General features: G+C 63.1%; 1 protein-coding gene across 1 annotated transcript; it reads left to right on the top strand.

Annotated features, from left to right (window-relative positions):
• The first annotated feature begins 643 nt into the window (after positions 1 to 643).
• On the top strand, positions 644 to 17718 carry TTLL12 (tubulin tyrosine ligase like 12). Its single transcript, XM_039237490.1, has 14 exons — positions 644 to 872; positions 4247 to 4419; positions 6813 to 7011; positions 7736 to 7895; positions 7982 to 8115; positions 10665 to 10741; positions 12094 to 12210; positions 12300 to 12494; positions 12810 to 12921; positions 13675 to 13826; positions 14212 to 14293; positions 16030 to 16098; positions 16607 to 16745; positions 17226 to 17718. The coding sequence occupies exons 1-14, from the start codon at positions 696 to 698 to the stop codon at positions 17375 to 17377; spliced, it is 1938 nt and encodes a 645-aa protein (XP_039093421.1). The 5' UTR covers positions 644 to 695; the 3' UTR covers positions 17378 to 17718.
• The last annotated feature ends 408 nt before the right edge of the window (positions 17719 to 18126 follow it).

Raw genomic sequence — 18126 nt, 5'->3', positions numbered from 1 at the left:
TGGTATGGCCTAGACTGGGTGGCTCAGTCGGTTAAGCGTCTGACCTACTCAGGTCATGATCTCGCGCTTTGTGAGTTCGAGGCCCGCTTCGGGCTCTGTGCTGACAGCTCAGAGCCTGGAGCCTGCTTCGGATTCTGTGTCTCCCCGCTCTGCCCCTCCAATGCTCATGCTCTGTCTCTGTCAATAATAAATAAACGTTGAAAAAATTTTTTTAAAAAGTGTAGTGGGTGCAGGGCCCACCCCAGACTCCAGGCCTCAGTTTCCTTTTCCGGACAGCTTCTAGAGCCTCTTCCGCTTCCGACCGCGTGGAGGCCGCACGGCCTCACTCCCGCCATGCCCCGGGGCAGCCGCGGGGCGAGAGAGAAAACCCCGCCCCCAGCAGAAGCGCGTGCGCACTCGCCCGCGGCGCCGAGCCCCCAAGGCGCCCCACGCCCGCGCCCCCCCTCCCTACGCGGGCCCGCGCGTTCACGCACTCGCGCACGCGCCCCTCGGCCGGCCGGGCGGCCCGGGCGCCGGGTCCGGCTCCCGAGGCTTCGCTGCCGGCGGCCCGCGGCGAGCCGGCGCCGGGCGGGCGCCGCGCGGTGGGCGGGGGCGGCGGGGAGCTCGCGAGGAGGGCGGGGCGGGCGGGGCGGGCGGGCCGGGCCCGCGGGCGGCGGCGGCGGAGGGCACTCGGCGGCGGCGCTGGTGCGGGCGCCATGGAGGCGAACGGGGGCCCGGAGCGCCCGCCTGCCGAGCGCGACGGCCCGGGCCTGACTCCCGAGGACGGCGCGCGGGCCCGCGCCGAGTTCGCGGCGCTGCACGGCCCGGCGCTGCGCGCGTCCGGGGTCCCCGAGCGGTACTGGGGCCGCCTCCTGCACAAGCTGGAGCACGAGGTGCGGGCTGGGGCGACGCGGGAGGACCGGGGTGCCGAGCGGAGCCGGGGGAGCGGGAAGGGTGTGGCTGCGGGCGGGACCCCGGCGGGGCAGCCGGGCCAGGTGCGCCGGTGGGGAGGCAGGGGGGCCCCTGGACGACTCCTGCAGCCCGGGCTGCTGGGGTGCCTGCCGGACACGGGGGGAAGGCGCGGCCCCGGGCCCGGGCCGCCTGTGACCGAGAGGTCAGGCCTGGGGGTGTGTCGGCGCTGGGACGCGGCGGGGACCAGGCGGGAGAGGCGGACAGGAGGTTCACCGACGAAGAGCATGAATGTCGTGATGACCGACTTAGATGTTGCCTCCTTGGCAGTTTAGGAGCTGCCTAGAGTTTGGGGCCGACGAGTGGCAGCGGGAGCCCAGTGCCCGTGGCCCCGATCCTGCCGGCGCCTGGGGCTCCTGCTGTGCGCCGGGCGCTGTACGGAGTTTGCACATCCCAGCCTCACAGGTTTATCATGCCCATTGTGCAGTTGAGAAAACTGAGTCACAGGAAGAGGAAGAGTCTCCTGAGGTCTGTCAGAGTCGGGAACCTGTGCCTTGCTTTCAGCCCCTCCCTCCTTCAGGGAGAATGGATGACCCATGAATTTGCGAGGCTTGAACTGTCGGGGCCATAGACTTCTTAAATGTTTCATCATTGGATTTGAGCCCCGGTCCCCCTCATTTTGCAAAGGGAAGAAAACCCGAGGTTGTGGGAGATGGAAAAGGAATCTACAGAAAAAAGGGCTTATGTGCTTCCAGACTCTCTGCCCTTTTGTGGGGACACCAGCCTTTTCTAGCCTGGGCCTCCAGTGGGGCTCCCCACGGGTGCTGGCTGCTAAGTGAGCCCTGGTTTTAGTAGTTTGCCCAGGTGTTGAAGCCAGAGCACACTCACAGGCCGGCTCAGGGCCTTCTTAGCTGGAACTGGGCTCCTGGAGGGGGAGGGTGCTGCCCCCTTGGGGCAAGAGTGGCCCAGGTGATGAAAGGGAACCCCAGATCCAAGAAGAGGTTGTCCCCCAAGCCTAGCTGCTAGACAGGCCCCCACTGAGGCAGCCAGCCAGTTTTTCTGTCGAAATCACTGGTACCCTCCTGCTCCTAACACCTAGTTGATATGAAAAAGGCACAATGTCAGTGGCACTCAGTACATACCGGCCCCTTGTAACAGTGAACTTCCCCTGTATCACTTGCCCTCAATTAGCCAATATGTCCTGAGCACTTGGCTCTGGTCCCAGGTATGTGCTGGGGACCCCACCAGTCTGTTAGTGAAGATAAGAAGGTCCTCGTGCTGGGTGAAAGGCGCACGGTGTGGGAGAACCCCCCGGCCCTAGCCCAGCCAGCCTCCGTGGGCAGTAAACCCTCATTGGTCCATCTAAGCCGGAGTCCCCACTGGAAAGCCCGACGGGAAGAGGGCCCCAGTTCCCACAGTCTTAGTGGGGATTGGGAGGGGGGCGGGTCCGGAGGCAGGATATGAGCTTCAGCCAGTGCCACAGCACATGGTGGGCGGTCACCAGAGTGCAGCGTCCCCTGCACACCGGCCGCTGTCGCTCTACCAAGGGGCAGCCAGTATTTTTCCATGACCCTCCCTTGCCATCAGAGGTTATGGGCAGAGCTGTGAGTCATCACTTCACCAGACCCAAACCTGCGTCCGTTGTTCTCCGTGAAACCTGCGGCTGGGGGCCAGGTGTGGGGGTGGCACCTGCCAGCAGACTCCCCGGGGCCAGTGGCCCTGGTGCCTCACCCCCAGGCAGTTTTGTTGGAAAGGGTGGGAAGTGTAAATTGCAACTCCGGCTGCTGCTGCCGCCACTGCCAGGAGCTTCCTGGCTGCAAACCACACCCCTTCATTACCCCCTTAGGGGCTTCTGCAGTTCAACAGGGAAGGGATCGTGGTCACCCCTACTTCACAGCTGGGGAGAGGGCAGGCCCTGTATCCCCAGGGCTTGTGCTGCCACACTGTGCCCCTCCCTTGCATGGGACTTAGTGTTCTGCATTGAAATCCAGGGTGTGAACTCCAGTCCTTTGACAGCTCTGTCCTGAAGGGAAAGTGGCAGCCTCGCCCGCCCACGCTCTGACGGCTTAGGGAGGCTGGGCTTGAGGCAGCTCCCCTTGTCTTCCAAGGAACCTGGCTCATTCCACCTGTTCCACAGCCTTCCTTACCCCCAGCTTCTGTGGCCCCCTGCCTGGTGTCCTTTGACCAGCATGCATGGCTTCCCTGCTTTAACGCCCCCCTCCCATCGGGCCCCGGCACCATTTACCTGCGCCTCTTAACATGGCCTGACCTTACTGCACTGTGCCACCTGGCTGTCTGCTCCCCGGGCAAGATCATGAGCGGTCCACCTTCACGCCCCAAAGTGCCCACCTGCCCAGCACAAAAAAGCTTCTTGTAGCTGGTTTCCATCTGCCGGGAATGCAGTTTTCTTCTGTTAGGGTCATGAGAAGTAGGTTTTAGGGGAGAACTGGCATTTGTGGAGTCCCCACTCTGTGCCAGAGACTTCCTGTGTGCTGGTCTATCGATTTAACACTCAGCCCTCCTGGAAGGCAGTGGATGCCTTCCCCCCGGGTGAGAGCCTGGTCTCTGGACCAAGCACTGCTTGAGAGCCAAGCAGTGATGGCGGCAAATGCTTCCACGCCATTGGCCGGGCTTAGGTGCCCGAAGCTTTCTATGTCTTAATCATTTAATCTTTCCAGCAACCCTCTGAGGCAGGTTCTGAGGTTGCCATTGTATGGATGGGCAAACAGGCACAGAGATTCGGTGACTTGCCCAAGGCCCCATAGACTGGCTCCGGAGCAGGCGAGAGAAGGCTGACTCTGACTCGGCTGCACGGCTGCACGGGGCTGGCATTGTCCTTTACAGGGAAACTTCAGGACCAAGGCCCTTATCTTTGAACCACAGGCCACACTTTGTGCAGGCCCAGGCTGCCCCTTGTCTGGGTGGGCGTGGTGGCTTTGGGAGGTTCTTGGGCGCCTGTTTCCTGGATTGCCTCCCCTGCCTTGGCGTAGGATTGGCTCTTCTGGTCTAATTGGGGTGAGACCCACCAAGACCCCACCTCTTAACGTTCACTTCTGACGTGTCTGGGGCTGCTCACTGCCTTTCAGGACTCCTTCCCTTGTGCGGCCAAGACCAGACTATTTACTATTCCGCCACATACACACAGCCCTACATCCAAGACCAGGTCTCCGGTGTGAGGGACTTTGGACAATAGCTGGTCCCGGCTCTGACTGACCTCTAGGAGCCTCCGTTTCCCCACCTGTAAGATGGATAGTCGGCTAATAAATAGGTCCTGCTTCTCCCGAGGGGTTTAGCTGGTCCTTGAGGCCCCCCGGCCGGGGGTGTGGGCAGCCTGTCAACACGCCTGCTGTGGCCCCAGGTTTTCGATGCCGGGGAGATGTTCGGGATCATGCAGGTGGAGGAGGTGGAGGAGGAGAGTGAGGCCGAGGCGGCCCGGGAAGTGCAGAGGAAGAAGCCCAACCCCGGCAGTGAGCTCTGCTACAAGGTCATCGTGACCAGCGAGAACGGGCTCCAGGCAGCCAACCCCAACAGGTAGGAGCCAGAGGCCAGATGCCCGTCGTCCATGCCATGGCCCTCAGGGTGGGCCCCCTCTTAGATGTTACCAAGGCTGGCACCTTTGGGAAGAAGATGTAAATGCAGGCACCATTGTTTCCTGTGTGCCGAGCACTGGGCTCCGCCAGCCTCACGATGGGCACTTGTGGCCACCAGCTGGGCCCCACGGCCACATCGGCCCCCACACCAGTGACGCCCCCCTGCGAGTCATGTTTCACCCAGAACCATCACCAGGGTCCTGCAACAGAGGTGTGATGCCTATCGACTGATCCGTTCCGATTTTGCTGATGAGGCGTGGGGCAGGGGGAGGACTTGGCCAAGGTCACACAGCTGGTTAAGAGCGTGGGCGTGGGTGCACGGAGCCTCCCCCCTGAGCCTGGGAGCCCTCTGGAGACCTGTCTCCGCTCCTATGAGATCTGCGTCTCTGGGTGGAGCCCAGGAAGCGTCAACAGGTTTGCCCGGATTATGAGCAGTGTGGTCTGATTGACTCCTCCGGTGGGGACCCCCGGGCCCAGAGCAGGCATGGGCCTTGCCCAGCGCCGCAGGGTAGATAGGGCAGAGATAAGACCAAACCTCAGGACTGCTGCCTCCCAGGAGCCGAGAGGCGCTGTCTTCAGCCATGGCAGGCCCGTCTGCCGCTTTCTTGGAACCTTAAGGAGGAAACTTGCCAGCCTCTCGAGGTCACCGGGCCCCTGTGTCCATAAGGACAGGGTCTTCCCTTCCCGGAGGAAAGGGTCTGGCTGGTCTCTTCTTCTGCAAGGTTTTCTGGCCTCCCTCACCAGCCTGTGAGGGGCGGGAGAGGCCACACGGGTCACGACAGCAGCCAGGTGCCACCACCCACATGCTGTGTCTCTCAGAAACTTGCAGGCGCACCTCTCACATCAAGTTCAGCACAGCAGCCTCCGCATGCACCTGCTCTGTTCCCGGCTGTGCTGCTCAGGGGCCAGGGCCCAGCAGCCACCAGCCAGGTGCAGGACGGGGTGCGGGTGCAGTCCCTGGGCTTGGAGCCCCGGACATTGGCTTCAGCTCCACGGCCCTCCCTGCTCCTGGGCGTTTCTCCCTTTGGAGCCTCGTGAGTCTCCCCTGATTGCCAGGCTCCAACCCCATCCTCCCTCCACACGTGCTGAGTCCAGCACCCCTGGTGAGCATTTGCCCGGGGTCACCCTCAGGTATCCCACCTTGAAGCTTGGCCGGGTGCCCTGCATCCCACGGGCGTAACCTCTACGCGCGAGGGCAGGAATAAATCTTCCTCTGCTGCCAGGCATGCAAACAAAATGTAGCACAAGCACAGTGAAATAAACACTGCCGATCTGGTCTTGCCACCCAGTCGAAGAACTGGAGCTTTTGCTGTTCCTTTCATCTCCTCGAGGGAACGGAGGTGAGGCCTGCGTGGCCGGCGGGGCTCTGGATGGAGCCCCAGCAGCCCTGCCCATGGGGCGGCAGGAATGCCCGCCTGGCCCTCCACCGCCTTCCCCCACACGGTGCGCGAGGTCCGTGCAGCCACCCCCTGGGCTCTTCCGGGGACTGGAGCACGCGGGGCGTGGGTGTGCATAGGCGTGGAGGTTTGATGCCTCTCCCACAAAACGCCTTGGTGTTTCCCAGGAAGTGCCCTGAAGCCCCGGGCACGTGTGGGTAGAGCTCTGAGTGACGGCTCCCGTGCGCAGCTGCCTGCTGGGGCCTTCCGCCGTGGGCAGCGTCTGCCTTTGCTGAGCACTTGCCGTGTGCCAGGCCTGCAGGTAGCCAGCTGGGGGCATGCGCGTGTCCAGCAGCTCCAAGTCAGGTGGAAGATGCTTGTTACAGTGATGGGTAGTAATAATCAGCAAGACCTCAAGTACATAGTGTGTGGTCTGCATGTTGTATGTTTTGTCTCATTTGGTTTTTGTACCAGCCCGCTGAAGGGAGGCAGGGACCCACTGAAGGGAGGCAGGGACCCACTGATGGAGACAGTAGGCAGGGACCTACTGATGAGGTGCAGGGGCCCATTGATGGAGACAGGGACCCACTGATGGAGGCAGGGACCTACTGATGGAGACAGGGACCCACTGATGGAGACAGTAGGCAGGGACCTACTGATGAGAGGCAGGGGCCCATTGATGGAGACAGGGACCCACTGATGGAGGCAGGGACCCACCAATGGGAGGCAGGGACCCACCGATGGGAGGCAGGGACCCACCGATGGGAGGCAGGGACCTACTGATGGAGTCAGGGTCCCCACTGGCTTTTTCAGGATTGGACGAGGGAGAGAAGCTTCCCCAGGCCCCACCCTCCTCCTCAGCATCTCGCGCCAGAGCCCCCTGCCAGCCCCTTCTGTCCTGCCCTCCCCGCCGCGCCCGTGGGGCAGCCTCACAGCCCCCCCTGGTCTGTGCCTGCAGCATCTTCCTCATCGACCACGCCTGGACGTGCCGCGTGGAGCACGCGCGTCAGCAGCTGCGGCAGGTGCCCGGCCTGCTGCACCGCATGGCCAACCTGATGGGCGTCGAGTTCCACGGCGAGCTGCCCAGCGCTGAGGCCGTGGACCTGGTGCTGGAGGAGATGTGGCGGTTCAACCAGACCTACCAGCTGGCCCACGGGGTGAGCAGGCAGCTGGCCCCGGGGCCGGTGGGGGCCGGGCAGGGACTCGGGAGCCAGGACCCGACCTCAGGAGCAGTTACCCCAAGAGTGAGCACACTTCTCCCCATGGGGCCCCTCAGTCCCTGTGGCTTCATCATGGGCCTGTTACTCTGCCTTGGGCCACCCACGGCTGGGGACCCGTGTATCGGGTTCCTTTGAGCTCACGGGACACGACCCTGTCTCTGACCCATAGACTTGGGGTTCCATGACTTGGCTGCCAGTCTTCTGGTGCCATCAGATTCCGTTGTCCCTCAGCAGCTCCGGAACAGTCGAGTCCCTTTAGTGTATGTCCTTGGCTGTCACAACCACCCGCCCCCCTCACGCTCCAGCCCCTCGCCACTTTTCGTTTGGGAAGAGACGAGTTGTTTCTCATGGTCTCAGCTTAGATGTCCCCTCCTCCAAGGAGCCTCCATCGCCCTCTCCCTGCCACACGCACGAAGCCAGACACACCCCCGTAGCCATAGTCTAACACCCATCCCACACCAGCCGTCACCCCGCAGTCTGCCGGGCTGGGTCCCAGTCTGCCCAGAATGGTTAAAGGGGCTGGGGTGCGTGTGGCGGCCGCTGCAGGCTCTGGGAGCTGGGTGTAGATGGGTCGTCGTTTGACTGAGTGGGCGGGGGGAAGGGTGCGCCACCAGGCAGGCGGACGGGTGGCCGCAGGTTGCTGTGTGTGCTCTGCCTACAGACGGCCGAGGAGAAGGTGCCCGTGTGGTACATCATGGACGAGTTCGGCTCCCGCATCCAGCACTCGGACACGCCCAGCTTTGCCACCGCGCCCTTCTTCTACATGCCCCAGCAAGTGGCCTACACGCTGCTCTGGCCCCTGCGGGACCTGGACACGGGCGGTAAGTCCAACACCCGCCAGCCCTGAAGGCTGGGCCCGGGCCCTGGCTTCCCGCCGCCTCCTGATGGGCCGCGTGTCTTGATGCAGAGGAGGTGACCCGAGACTTTGCCTACGGAGAGGCAGACCCTCTGATCCGGAAGTGCATGCTGCTGCCCTGGGTCCCTGCCGACATGCTGGACCTCAGCTCCTCCACGCCCGAGCCGCCGGACCAGCACTACCAGGTGTGACTGTCCCATCTCTGACCCTGGGCCTTCCTGCTTGGTGGCTTCTGGAACGTTCTTCAGTCACCAAGTGTTATTGAGTGCCATCTGGCTAGTGTGGGGGGTATTGAAGAGCTTGGGCTTGCTGGAGAGACAAGGGGCTCAGATCGGAGAGTGAGCAGGAGCTGCCAGCCCTGAGCCCAGACCCCGGGGGCCGGATGCTGGGGGCCATGCCGTCAGAGGTTGCAGAGCTGGGGGTGAGCCAGTCTTCCGTGCAGCTCTTCCTCGTTTTGGGGGACTCCTTGCCAGGACTTGGGGGGACAGTGTGGACCATGCGTCTTGGTTACAAATCCCAACTCAGTACCATTACTTCCTCTCCTGACACGTCCCTCACCGGGGACGTGAAGTCACTGTACTCACACACCATACGGTGCGTTTTCTGGCGCACAGTAGGCCCTCAGCAAGTAGTCACTGGTGTTACCATCATGGACAACAAAGGTGCTCTGTGGTGGCCTCTTGGACAATTTAGGGAGCTAGGGTTAGGAGGGCAGGGGCAGGGGAGGAGAGGGGGAGCCTCTAGGGACATAGCCACTACCCGGCCAGGCAGGGCTGGACAGGGAGAACACTCTGGCCCCTCTCTCCTCCCTCCCCTGCCCTCCGGTATCCCGCCACTGCTTTCCACTGCCAGGCCACGAGTGAGCCCGTGGTTAGCACCCATGGGTGTGTTTGACTGTAATCCTTAACAACAGCGGGACTTAAGTTCCCATTTTTATCTTTGTTTTACTGAGGATGAGGAAACAGGCACAGAGAAGTTGAGTCACTTGCTGAAGGTCCCACAGCTGGTGGGAGAGCTGGGCTCCAGTTCCGGCGGGGGAGGGGGGGTGAGGGGGACTGATAGCTTGCGGGCAGAGGCTGCAAACCTTGCCGCGCTGTGCTGACGTTTCCCAGCCCGCCCCAGCACATCAGTCGTTCACTGGGTGCTTCCGGGGGTTGCAGGAAGGAGTAGACAAGTCAAGCCGAGTGAGGATGGGAAGCACCGTGTGCTGTTAGCCATTCTGTGAATGCTGCTTTTTGGGAGAGATGAGGCCGCAATGATGGAACTGTTGGCCTCTTTCTGATGAATTCGTGAGCCTGTGGTGGTGGAATTGTCCCTGTGGAAAACTGGGTGATCACTGTGAGATCGCTCATCTTAAGGTCGAGGCGTGTTTCAGAGCCTCGTGGAATAGTGGCACATAGTAGGTGCTTAGTGAACAAGCGCTTGCAAAGGGGGAAGGCTTGAGAATGGCTTAGGGACGAAGACCTCCGCCCGGTGGTGCGGTCCTTCAGCACGGAAGAGGCCGGTGGCATGGCCATCCAACCTCAGGGCTCAGGACCTAAGGCTGCAGAGAGGAATTTACACTCACGAATTAGGGCTTTTCTCCCCTGGGACGCCCCCTACTGGACAGGAAGAGGAGACGAGGCCAAACTCCAGCTGGCTCTCACCTCCCAGTTGCTTTTCCCCATTTGAAACTTGTAGATTGGCCTGGGCGCTGGGCCCTGGGGCTGCCGGTATTCACCAGCCGTCCCTGGATAAGAAGTTACCCCAAAACAGCAGCTTCACAACAAACATATATAATCTCACCCCCCAACTGTCTGTGGAGCTCTTGACTCGGAGCCCCTCTCACATAGCCAGGCTGCCGGCTGGACCCCATCACCTGAGGCTCGACAGGGCTGAGGACCTGCTTTCATGCTCACGCTCACCCACCCGGCAACATGAGCCCCTCCGCAGGGCTGCTGAGCGTGCCCGCGACGTGGCGGCCAACTGCCCCCAGCACAGGCGATCTGAGAGAAAGCAGGGAGCGGCGGGGCCGTCTGGAGCCGCAAGCTTGCTCGTTCCACTCATCTTCTGTGTGTTAGAAATAACTCAGTTGGTCCAGCCCACAGTCCAGGGGAGATGAGATGAATGAACGCTGCCATTCAAAGGGACCATCACAGAATCCGGGGGGGCGGGGCTAAACCACCACGCTGCTTATGCTTGGAGTGGCACTTTGGGGCTCCGCTGCGACCCAGCAACCTCCTCGCAGGATGGGCTTGACACCTGCTCAGCTGCCTGTGATTTGGAGAGAGTGTCGAGAAGATTTTTTTTTAACAATTTTTTTTAAAATTTTTTTTAATGTTTATTTTTGAGAGAGAAAGAGTGGGAATGGCAGAGGGGCAGAGAGCAAGGGGGACACAGAATCAGAAGCAGGCTCCAGGCTCCAAGCTGCCAGCACAGAGCCCAGCAAGGGGCTGGAACCCATGAATCATGAGATCATGACCTGAGCCAAAGTCGGATGCTTAACCGACCAAGACACCCAGGCACCCCAAGATTTTTTTTGACACAAAATGGGCTGTTCAGCGCCTGTGGGGCCTTGAGCCCCAGAATCCCTGGGGGCGGGGGACTGATCAGAGGGCTCTGGCTCTGTCCGGGGTCTGAGCGTGCCCCCTGAGATCTCAAACCCTAATGTGCCGGGAGACAGGGCAGGGGAGGGGCGTGTTCACATGCTCCCTGTCTCCAGGGTCTGTTTCCACCGCCAGTGCTTTCCTTCTAGGCCATTTTGGAGGAAAACAAGGAGAAGCTGCCACTTGCCATCAGCCCAGTGACATATCCCCGTGACCACATCTTCAGGTGCGCAGCTCCCATCCCGGCTCGTGATGAGGCCACCTCCACTCCCCCGAGTTCCCACGACTGCTGGGACAGCGCCTGCCATTGGGGGGGGAGGGGTTCTTGGGAAGCCTTCCCTCTCCTGGGGACAAGGCAAACACAGAGCCTTGGGATCACAGCGAGAAAGCCATGAAAAGTGAGGGAGTGTCCCTCTGGTCCTGAGGTGAGGACATAGCTAGGCCTGCGTGCAACAGCCCCTCCTGAAGTCACTGTGGGGACAGTGAAGGCGTGGGGCGGCCGGGAGGGGCCTCTCCCCACGTCTGCAGGGGTGGGCCAGCGGGTTATGTGAGGCCAGCAGGTACAAGCTGGACCCCAGGTGGAAGCAGGTACTCCATGTACAGGTGAGGGTGTAGAGTCAGTGCTGAGCCCCACCCCCCCGCCATGTGTAGGGCAGGCTCAGAGGCGGGACCTGGCTCCCCCAGGGCGAAGTGGCTTCTGCCTCCATGGGAGTCCCTCTCTCGGGCTACGCCAACCGGGTCCAGCCACAAAGGGGCAGCACAGTCCACTCTGCCCCTTCCACCAGGCCCTGGGCGTTCCTCTGCGAGGTCCCCTTGCCCAGCCCTCCTCCCCTGCCCTGAGGCCAGCACTCAGCACCCAGCACCCAGCCCCCAGCCCAGGGGCCCTTCCGATGCCCACTGCCCAGCGTCCCTCCTCCTCAGGGTCAGAGGCTCCACGGAGGCCCACGGTGTCTTGCCCCCCTGCTCACAGTCCTGCTCCGGCCACAGACTGCCTGCCTCCTGCTGGCCTGGCCCCTGGCTGGCCAGTTCAGCTCCCCGCTGAGACCACTGCGCCGGGCTGGGCCACCGTCCTGCCTTCTCTGGTCTCTGCTGTACCCCGCAACCGGGCTCCCGGGCTCTGCCCTCACCTCTGCCCGGGGCCATTGAGGGCCAGGCGGGGCAGGCAGCAGTGAGCACTGGTGTGGAGCGGGGCCACATCCAGGATGCTTGTCCTGGCCACACACTCCCCAGGACACCAGCTGCCTCACCTGCGGGCAGAGTTCTTAGTGTGTCCGTGGGAGGTCGGTAGGTGTCCATCCTTCCGGCTTCCACATGGGAGGTTGTCCCGTTTCATCCCAGCGACGAGTGTGAGGTAGCCTGTGATCTCACCTTCCAGGGGGGCCCTGGGGTCCTAAGAATCCTAGCTGCCCGCACGGCAGCCAAGCAGAGTGGCTGGGGGCTGACCCTGGCTGTCCGCCCCGGACTGCGGGGTCGCATTTATAGCCTCATCCTCCTTAACATCAGCCTCGGGCGGGGGCACCCGAGTCCCAGGGGTGTGGCGGGCATAGGCGGCCGGCTCAGCCCGACTTCTCCCTGCAGGGTCTACACGGACGTCCAGCAGGTGCTCAGCCACCTCACCCACCCACGCTTCACCTTCACCCAGAGCGAGGCGGACGCGGACATTCTCTACAACTTCTCCCACTTCAAGGACTACAGGTGAGCCCCCCGCCCCCACCCCAGCCAGACCGCAGACCAGCCCCGGGCCCTTGCCTCCCTGAGCCGCTTGCATTCCCCTCGCCCTCCAGGAGGCTCAGCCAGGAGAGGCCCAGCGTGCTGCTGAACCAGTTCCCCTGTGAGAACCTGCTGACGGTGAAGGACTGTCTGGCTGCCATCGCGCGCCGCGCAGGGGGCCCCGAGGGCCCAGCCTGGCTGCCCCGTACCTTCAACCTGCGCACCGAGCTGCCCCAGTTTGTGAGCTACTTCCAGCAGCGGGAGAGGCGGTGAGTCCCCCTCGAGGTGGAGACTCCTATATGCATCCAGTTCCTACAGCCCCACCCCGCCTCACCCCTCCCCTACCCCAGCCTGCTTCGTACGGAGTGTGAGCAGGCTGCCGCCGGACTGTTCTCCATGCCCCTGCTCGAGCAAGCTCCTTCTTGCTCCCTGAGGTCCAGCCCCTGAGGTCCCCTCTGTGACACCTCCCGCGGCTCCCTCCGGGAGGTTGGGTGCCCCTCCCCGAAGGCTGCCATGGTCCTGGGGAGGCTTTGCCTGGGAAGGTGGGGCCCGGGGCACAGCCCAGCCAACCCCTGTGCTCTCAGGGGCCAGGACAACCACTGGATCTGCAAGCCCTGGAACCTGGCCCGCAGCCTGGACACACACGTCACCCGGAGCCTCCACAGCATCATCCGGCACCGCGAGAGCACCCCCAAGGTGGGCCCGGGGCTCCGCGGCCAGGGCCACTCTGTGTTGGAGCCTGTGCGTGGGCGGGTGCTGGGGTGGGGTCACTCGGCTCACATACCACTCCTTCTGCTGGCCTGGCGGCAGGGAAGGGCTGTGTGACTGTCCGGGTGAGACTGGGGAGCCCTTGGTCGGAGCTGCGCCAGATGCGTCTGACCTCTGAGTGCCCCAGGCTAGGGAGCCGCTGGGGGCCCCAGACAGGGGTGCAGCAGTGACCCAGGGCACAGGGGCAGCGTCGGGGGCATTCATTGTGAGACACGGGGCACCTGGGCGGAAGCCAAGGAATACAGATCCTCAGCCATAATCATGCCGACTCCCCATGCGCCACAGGGATGATTGCCGAGGGGATTCCTGGCAGCACTCGGGGAGTCGGCACGATTATGGCTGAGAATTTGTACTCGGTTTTCAAAACCTAAAACCTGGTGGGATCCTTTCCCTCAATTAAAGTGCAGATTAAGATACAGAATTTTCCGCAGCCTGGACAGGGTGTGAAAAAGCCCAGGAAGAAGCCAAGTGCAGGGTGCACGTCCCTCCGTGGACCCCGGGGTGGGAAAGGACCCGCTCCCGGGACCGGGGCAGGGAGGCCCCTGTGTCCAGGACGTGGTGACCGAGCCCGTAGCCGGTACTGACGGACGCAGATGGGGCGAGGTTGGGGTGTCTCCAGGCACTGGGTCCTGGCCCCGGAGAGGTGAGAGCCGCCCGCGACCCTGTGTCTGTGTCGCCCAGGTCGTGTCCAAATACATTGAAAGTCCAGTCTTATTCCTGCGAGAAGACATAGGGAAGGTCAAGTTCGACATCCGCTACATCGTGCTGCTGCGCTCGGTGAAGCCCCTGACGCTGTTCGTGTACGACGTGTTCTGGCTGCGCTTCTCCAACCGGTAACTAGGGGGCTGGCTGGGGGTGGGCGACGGGCCCCCTCGCTCCCTCGGGGACCGGAAAGCCTGGCCCGCAGCGCGCCCGGCAGGCGGCCCTCAGATCTGGTAACGGGTGGGGGCGCTTGCCCTGCCTGCCTCAGCCACCGCCGGGGACAGTCCTTGCAGAACAGGCGCCGACCCCGGAGCCTCACAATGACGTCTCCGGCCCATCAGGGCGTCCTCTCAGTTGTTAGTTCATCGGTCACTCTGACCCAAGCTCTGTGGGGCCGTGGGGCCGCCCCCTCGCACCGATGGGGCGACAGGCGTCCGGCAGGCTCGCTCGGGGCACCGTCCCTGCTCGGCGCGGCCACGCTCGGGACCCTCCTGTGTCTGTGTGCTCCTCCCGCAGGCCCTTCGCGCTCGATGACCTGGACGACTACGAGAAACATTTCACTGTCATGAACTATGACCCGGAAGTGGTGCTGAAGCAGGTAGACCCCCGGGAGGCGGGTGCAGACCCACACGTATCGGCTTGTCTTCTGGGCAGGCTGTGTAGACGGTCAGAGGAGCTGACTTCAGGTACCGGCGTTAATCTCAGAACAGCACCCCTGAAACTCTGAGGTGCCTGAGGCCTCCCGGGGCCCTACGGCAAGTCGGAACCTGGAATCATCCACTCAACACAAGGACGGCTGGGGGTGGGGAGGCACGGGGTGCATATCACATCCCCCCCCCAACCCCGCGCAGGCTGCTGCTGCTGGCCTGTGACCCTGCCTGGATCTTCCTTTCCCCATGCTTTCTGGGCACCGGGAGCAAGGGGACATCCGGGCACAGCTCCCTTCGAGGTGAGGGCATCAAACCCTGGCTGGCCAGGTGGGCATAGCCTGGGCAGAGGCAGAGGCCGGCTCAGGGTGGAGGAAGGAGGGGAGGAGAGATAGACCACCTCGTGGGTTGTCCCAGACGCCCTCCCTGCCTGCGGGCTGGGCCACTGGCAGGTTTGAGGCGGGCAGCATGTAGGGCACACGCGCTGCTCCGCCCAAGGCCTGCAGGCGGCCTTCTCTTCCCTGCCTCCCACAGGGAGCCACCCTTCTCGATGGGGTGATGACCCTTCCCAGGCACATCCTTTCCGCCATGAGTACATCCTGAAACCATTCAAAGGATTGCTTTGCATATGCTGCAAGAGTCTTTGTGTAAATGCTCTTGAGCAAATCCTTCTATGGCTTTTTTGTTGTTGTTGAGCATCGTGTATTTAGATCTATCGTTATTGCTAACTGTGGCTGGGGGCGTTCTGGTCCCTGGGATGGTCTCATCCCTCACCTGCTCATAGACATTTAGGCCACGTGTGGCTTCCACGATTTGTAATCGAGCTGCATTGGACATGCCCAGAGACGCCTGGCCGTGCCCCTCTCTTAGCCCTCCGGGGGGGCCATGCCATCGGAGTGGCCTTGCCCACATGCACGCCCAGCCCAGCTGTTGCTTCTGGTCCTGGGCTGTGTTGACCACCGGCTTCTGGAACCCCAAGCCCTCAGCGGGACCCTAGGACGCAGCTGGAAGGTTGTCCCTGAGACAGCTGAGTGCCTACCTGTATATTGTGTGATGTCCCAAGGGCCCCATTTCCCCTGAAGCGCCTGTGTGTGGGACACATGTCTAACAGGATGTGAACTTTGGGCTTAGGGAACCCATCCTGGCTTATCCTTGCAGGAAGAAACCGGAGCCTCCTGCTGGCTCACGCAGGTGTGTTTTGGGTGAAGTCTTGGCCTGAGGAGGCCTGGGCCTCCCCAGGCACTTTGAGCTGGTACCGAGCAGTGAGCTCCGGACTGTGCCCTGCAGATGCGGGTCCAGGCTCTGCCCGCAGGGCGCAGAGACCCGCATGGTGCCATGTCCATCAGGCCTTGCAGCCTGCTGACCCCTTGGCATTAAGCGTCTCACTTGCACCTCGCAACAGCCCTGCAAATAAATGCTGAGCAGGGAGCATCGTCCCATTTTACAGATGGTGACGCTGAGGCTCCAACAAGTAAATCTGCTTGTCCTGAGTCACATAGTAAGATCCAGAGCTCAGACTGTCTCCTGCCTCCATTTGTGCCCAGGGGCGGGGGTGCTGGATAGGCTGCTGGTGGCGACACGTGGCCCCAGCAAGTGTCAGCCTCCAAATTAAGGTGGGGCAGGCTTCCCCGCTCCCGGCCCAGTGGGGCACCCGTGCACAGCGTGATGAGCCCTGTGTCTGTCACAGGTGCACTATGATGAGTTCATCCCTGAGTTTGAGAAGCAGTACCCAGAATTCCCCTGGAAGAGTGTCCAGGTGAGTCCCGAGCAAAGCTGCAGAGGCTGGGCCTCCCTCACCCTCACTGGCGCGTGGAGGTCTCCGCCCCTCCCACTGAGACTGGGGAAGGAGACGGTGTGGGCTGCAACCCTCCTCCCACTCTGGGCCTGTGGGGTGCTTGGGAGGGGACTCGGGGTGCTGTGGGGACAGCCCGATGGCCAGAAATTGCAAACCCGAGGGGACAGCCGGGACACAGGCTGGCCTCCGCCTCCTAGAGCGACTGCTTCGGGAGCTTCTGTCCGCTTCGGTGCGGGGGGGGGGCGGTGCTGGGGTCGCGCTTTTCGGTAATCAGACGGCATGAGCGAGGGGCCGGTGTCCAAGGGGGTGGCCAGGTGCGGAGATGCGGACACTGTGGGGGGGCGGGGTCTTGGGCCACTGAGGGCCGCAGCCCAGGCGGAGGCAGGGAGCCCATGTCCAAAGCGGCTCTGGGGGCTGGTCCCAGCCGCAGAGCCGTGCAGCCCCCCAGCCCAGCCTCCCCTGCCCCCAGGGTGAGATCTTCCAGGCCTTCACGGAGCTGTTCCAAGTGGCATGCGCCAAGCCACCGCCCCTGGGCCTCTGCGACTATGCCTCATCCCGGGCTGTGTATGCCATCGACCTCATGCTTAAGTGGGAAGACCGTCCAGATGGTGAGGGCCCCCCCTGCGCTGTAATCCCAACCACGCCCTCTCCACTTAGCCAAAGCCGATCATCCAGCCCTGCTTCCCTCCCCCTATCCCCCCCCACCCCGGTCGGTGCTCCTCAGGCTGTCCTTGGCCTCACGTTCGCAGGGAGGTCTGGTCTGGGAGGTGCACCATGCAGGGGTGACGGCCTCCAGGGCAGAGCGCAGGCGGGAGGGCAGTGGGCTACGGTGTCCGGAAGGAAAGGGCCCTTGTGCCCCCTGCCAGCTGCCCGAAGGTCCAGGGGCCACGGCCCAGCCCCTCCCCCACATCCCCCCCACCCCCCCCACCAGGCCTGAGTCTCTGCTTCCTTTCCCACCAACCGAGCCTCCCAGTGGTGTGTGCAGGCTCCCGGCCCCCTCCCCGAGCAGGCCTCCCCCCGAGCCCCAGCCCGCGGGCCCCCAGCCCGCCCTCCCGGGAGTGAGATGCCCTGTGCCCTTGTGCCGTCAGGGACCCGGGTGATGCAGCCCCAGATCCTGGAGGTGAACTTCAACCCGGACTGTGAGCGAGCCTGCAGGTACCACCCGACCTTCTTCAACGACGTCTTCAGCACCCTGTACCTGGACGAGCCCAGCTGCTGCCACGTCACCCGCCTGGCCTAGGAGCCCGCGGGCCCTTCTGCTGGTGCTCGCCAGCCGCTTCCAGCCTCAGCTGCCCGAGCTGCTTCTGCCAGAGCCTCCCCTTCCTCCCTGGGACCAGCCTCGCCTCTGAGCTGTGGTCCCAGCACTGCCTCTGGGGCCAGGGTCCTCCTCTGCCTCCTGACGGTGTCCCCTGGGGCCGAGCGCCAGGCCCCCCGTGCGCACTCCCCTCGCTGCCGTCTCTGCTCAGCCAGAGGCTTTTCCAAAGAGTTTGGTTCCTGGGCTGCTGTGTTCCTAGGGTGTTAGCGGAAGGCGGGTTCCAGGGAGCGAGCGAGGCGAGGCGTCCGCATGGACAGGTTTCCATGGCAACAGCTGTGGAGCCCAGGGGCCAGGCCCCCTCTTCTCCAGATGCTGCTTGTGCGTCATGGCTCCCCAGGGCAGGGCGTCGGGGTCCCACACTGCACCCCTGTGTCCCCAAAACACCTGGGAACCAACCTTCTTGCTCCCCACCCTCGACCAAAACCCTTACCAGCAGCTGCCCGGGCCGCCGCCTGTGGTCGCTCTTGCCTTTCCACTTGGCCGAAGCCGTCCTCCTCGCCTCCGGGCCCCCCGCAGGCCTCACCGGGCACCGCGGCGCCCCCCTCGCCCAACGTGGGCTGGGATGCCCTGACGAGGGGCCTCGGGGACCGGTGTGGGCGGCAGGGCACCAGGCGGCGGGCGGCCAAGAAAGACGACCGCAGGGAGAACTTCGTGTCACCGTCAGGTGTCGTCTT

The sequence above is a fragment of the Hyaena hyaena genome, unplaced genomic scaffold, assembly GCF_003009895.1.
Source record: "Hyaena hyaena isolate Hyena2069 unplaced genomic scaffold, ASM300989v1 scaffold_4, whole genome shotgun sequence".
Taxonomy (NCBI): Eukaryota; Metazoa; Chordata; class Mammalia; order Carnivora; family Hyaenidae; genus Hyaena; species Hyaena hyaena.
This window is presented reverse-complemented; position numbering and strand designations above follow the sequence as displayed.

Excerpts from the sequence above, each read along its gene's own strand:
- TTLL12 (XM_039237490.1), top strand. The coding sequence starts at position 696 with ATGGAGGCGAACGGGGGCCCGGAGCGCCCGCCTGCCGAGCGCGACGGC. Across the intron at positions 12,495-12,809 it reads TTCCAGCAGCGGGAGAGGCG|GGGCCAGGACAACCACTGGA; the intron begins GTGAGTCCCCCT and ends CTGTGCTCTCAG. Across the intron at positions 16,746-17,225 it reads GTGGGAAGACCGTCCAGATG|GGACCCGGGTGATGCAGCCC; the intron begins GTGAGGGCCCCC and ends TTGTGCCGTCAG.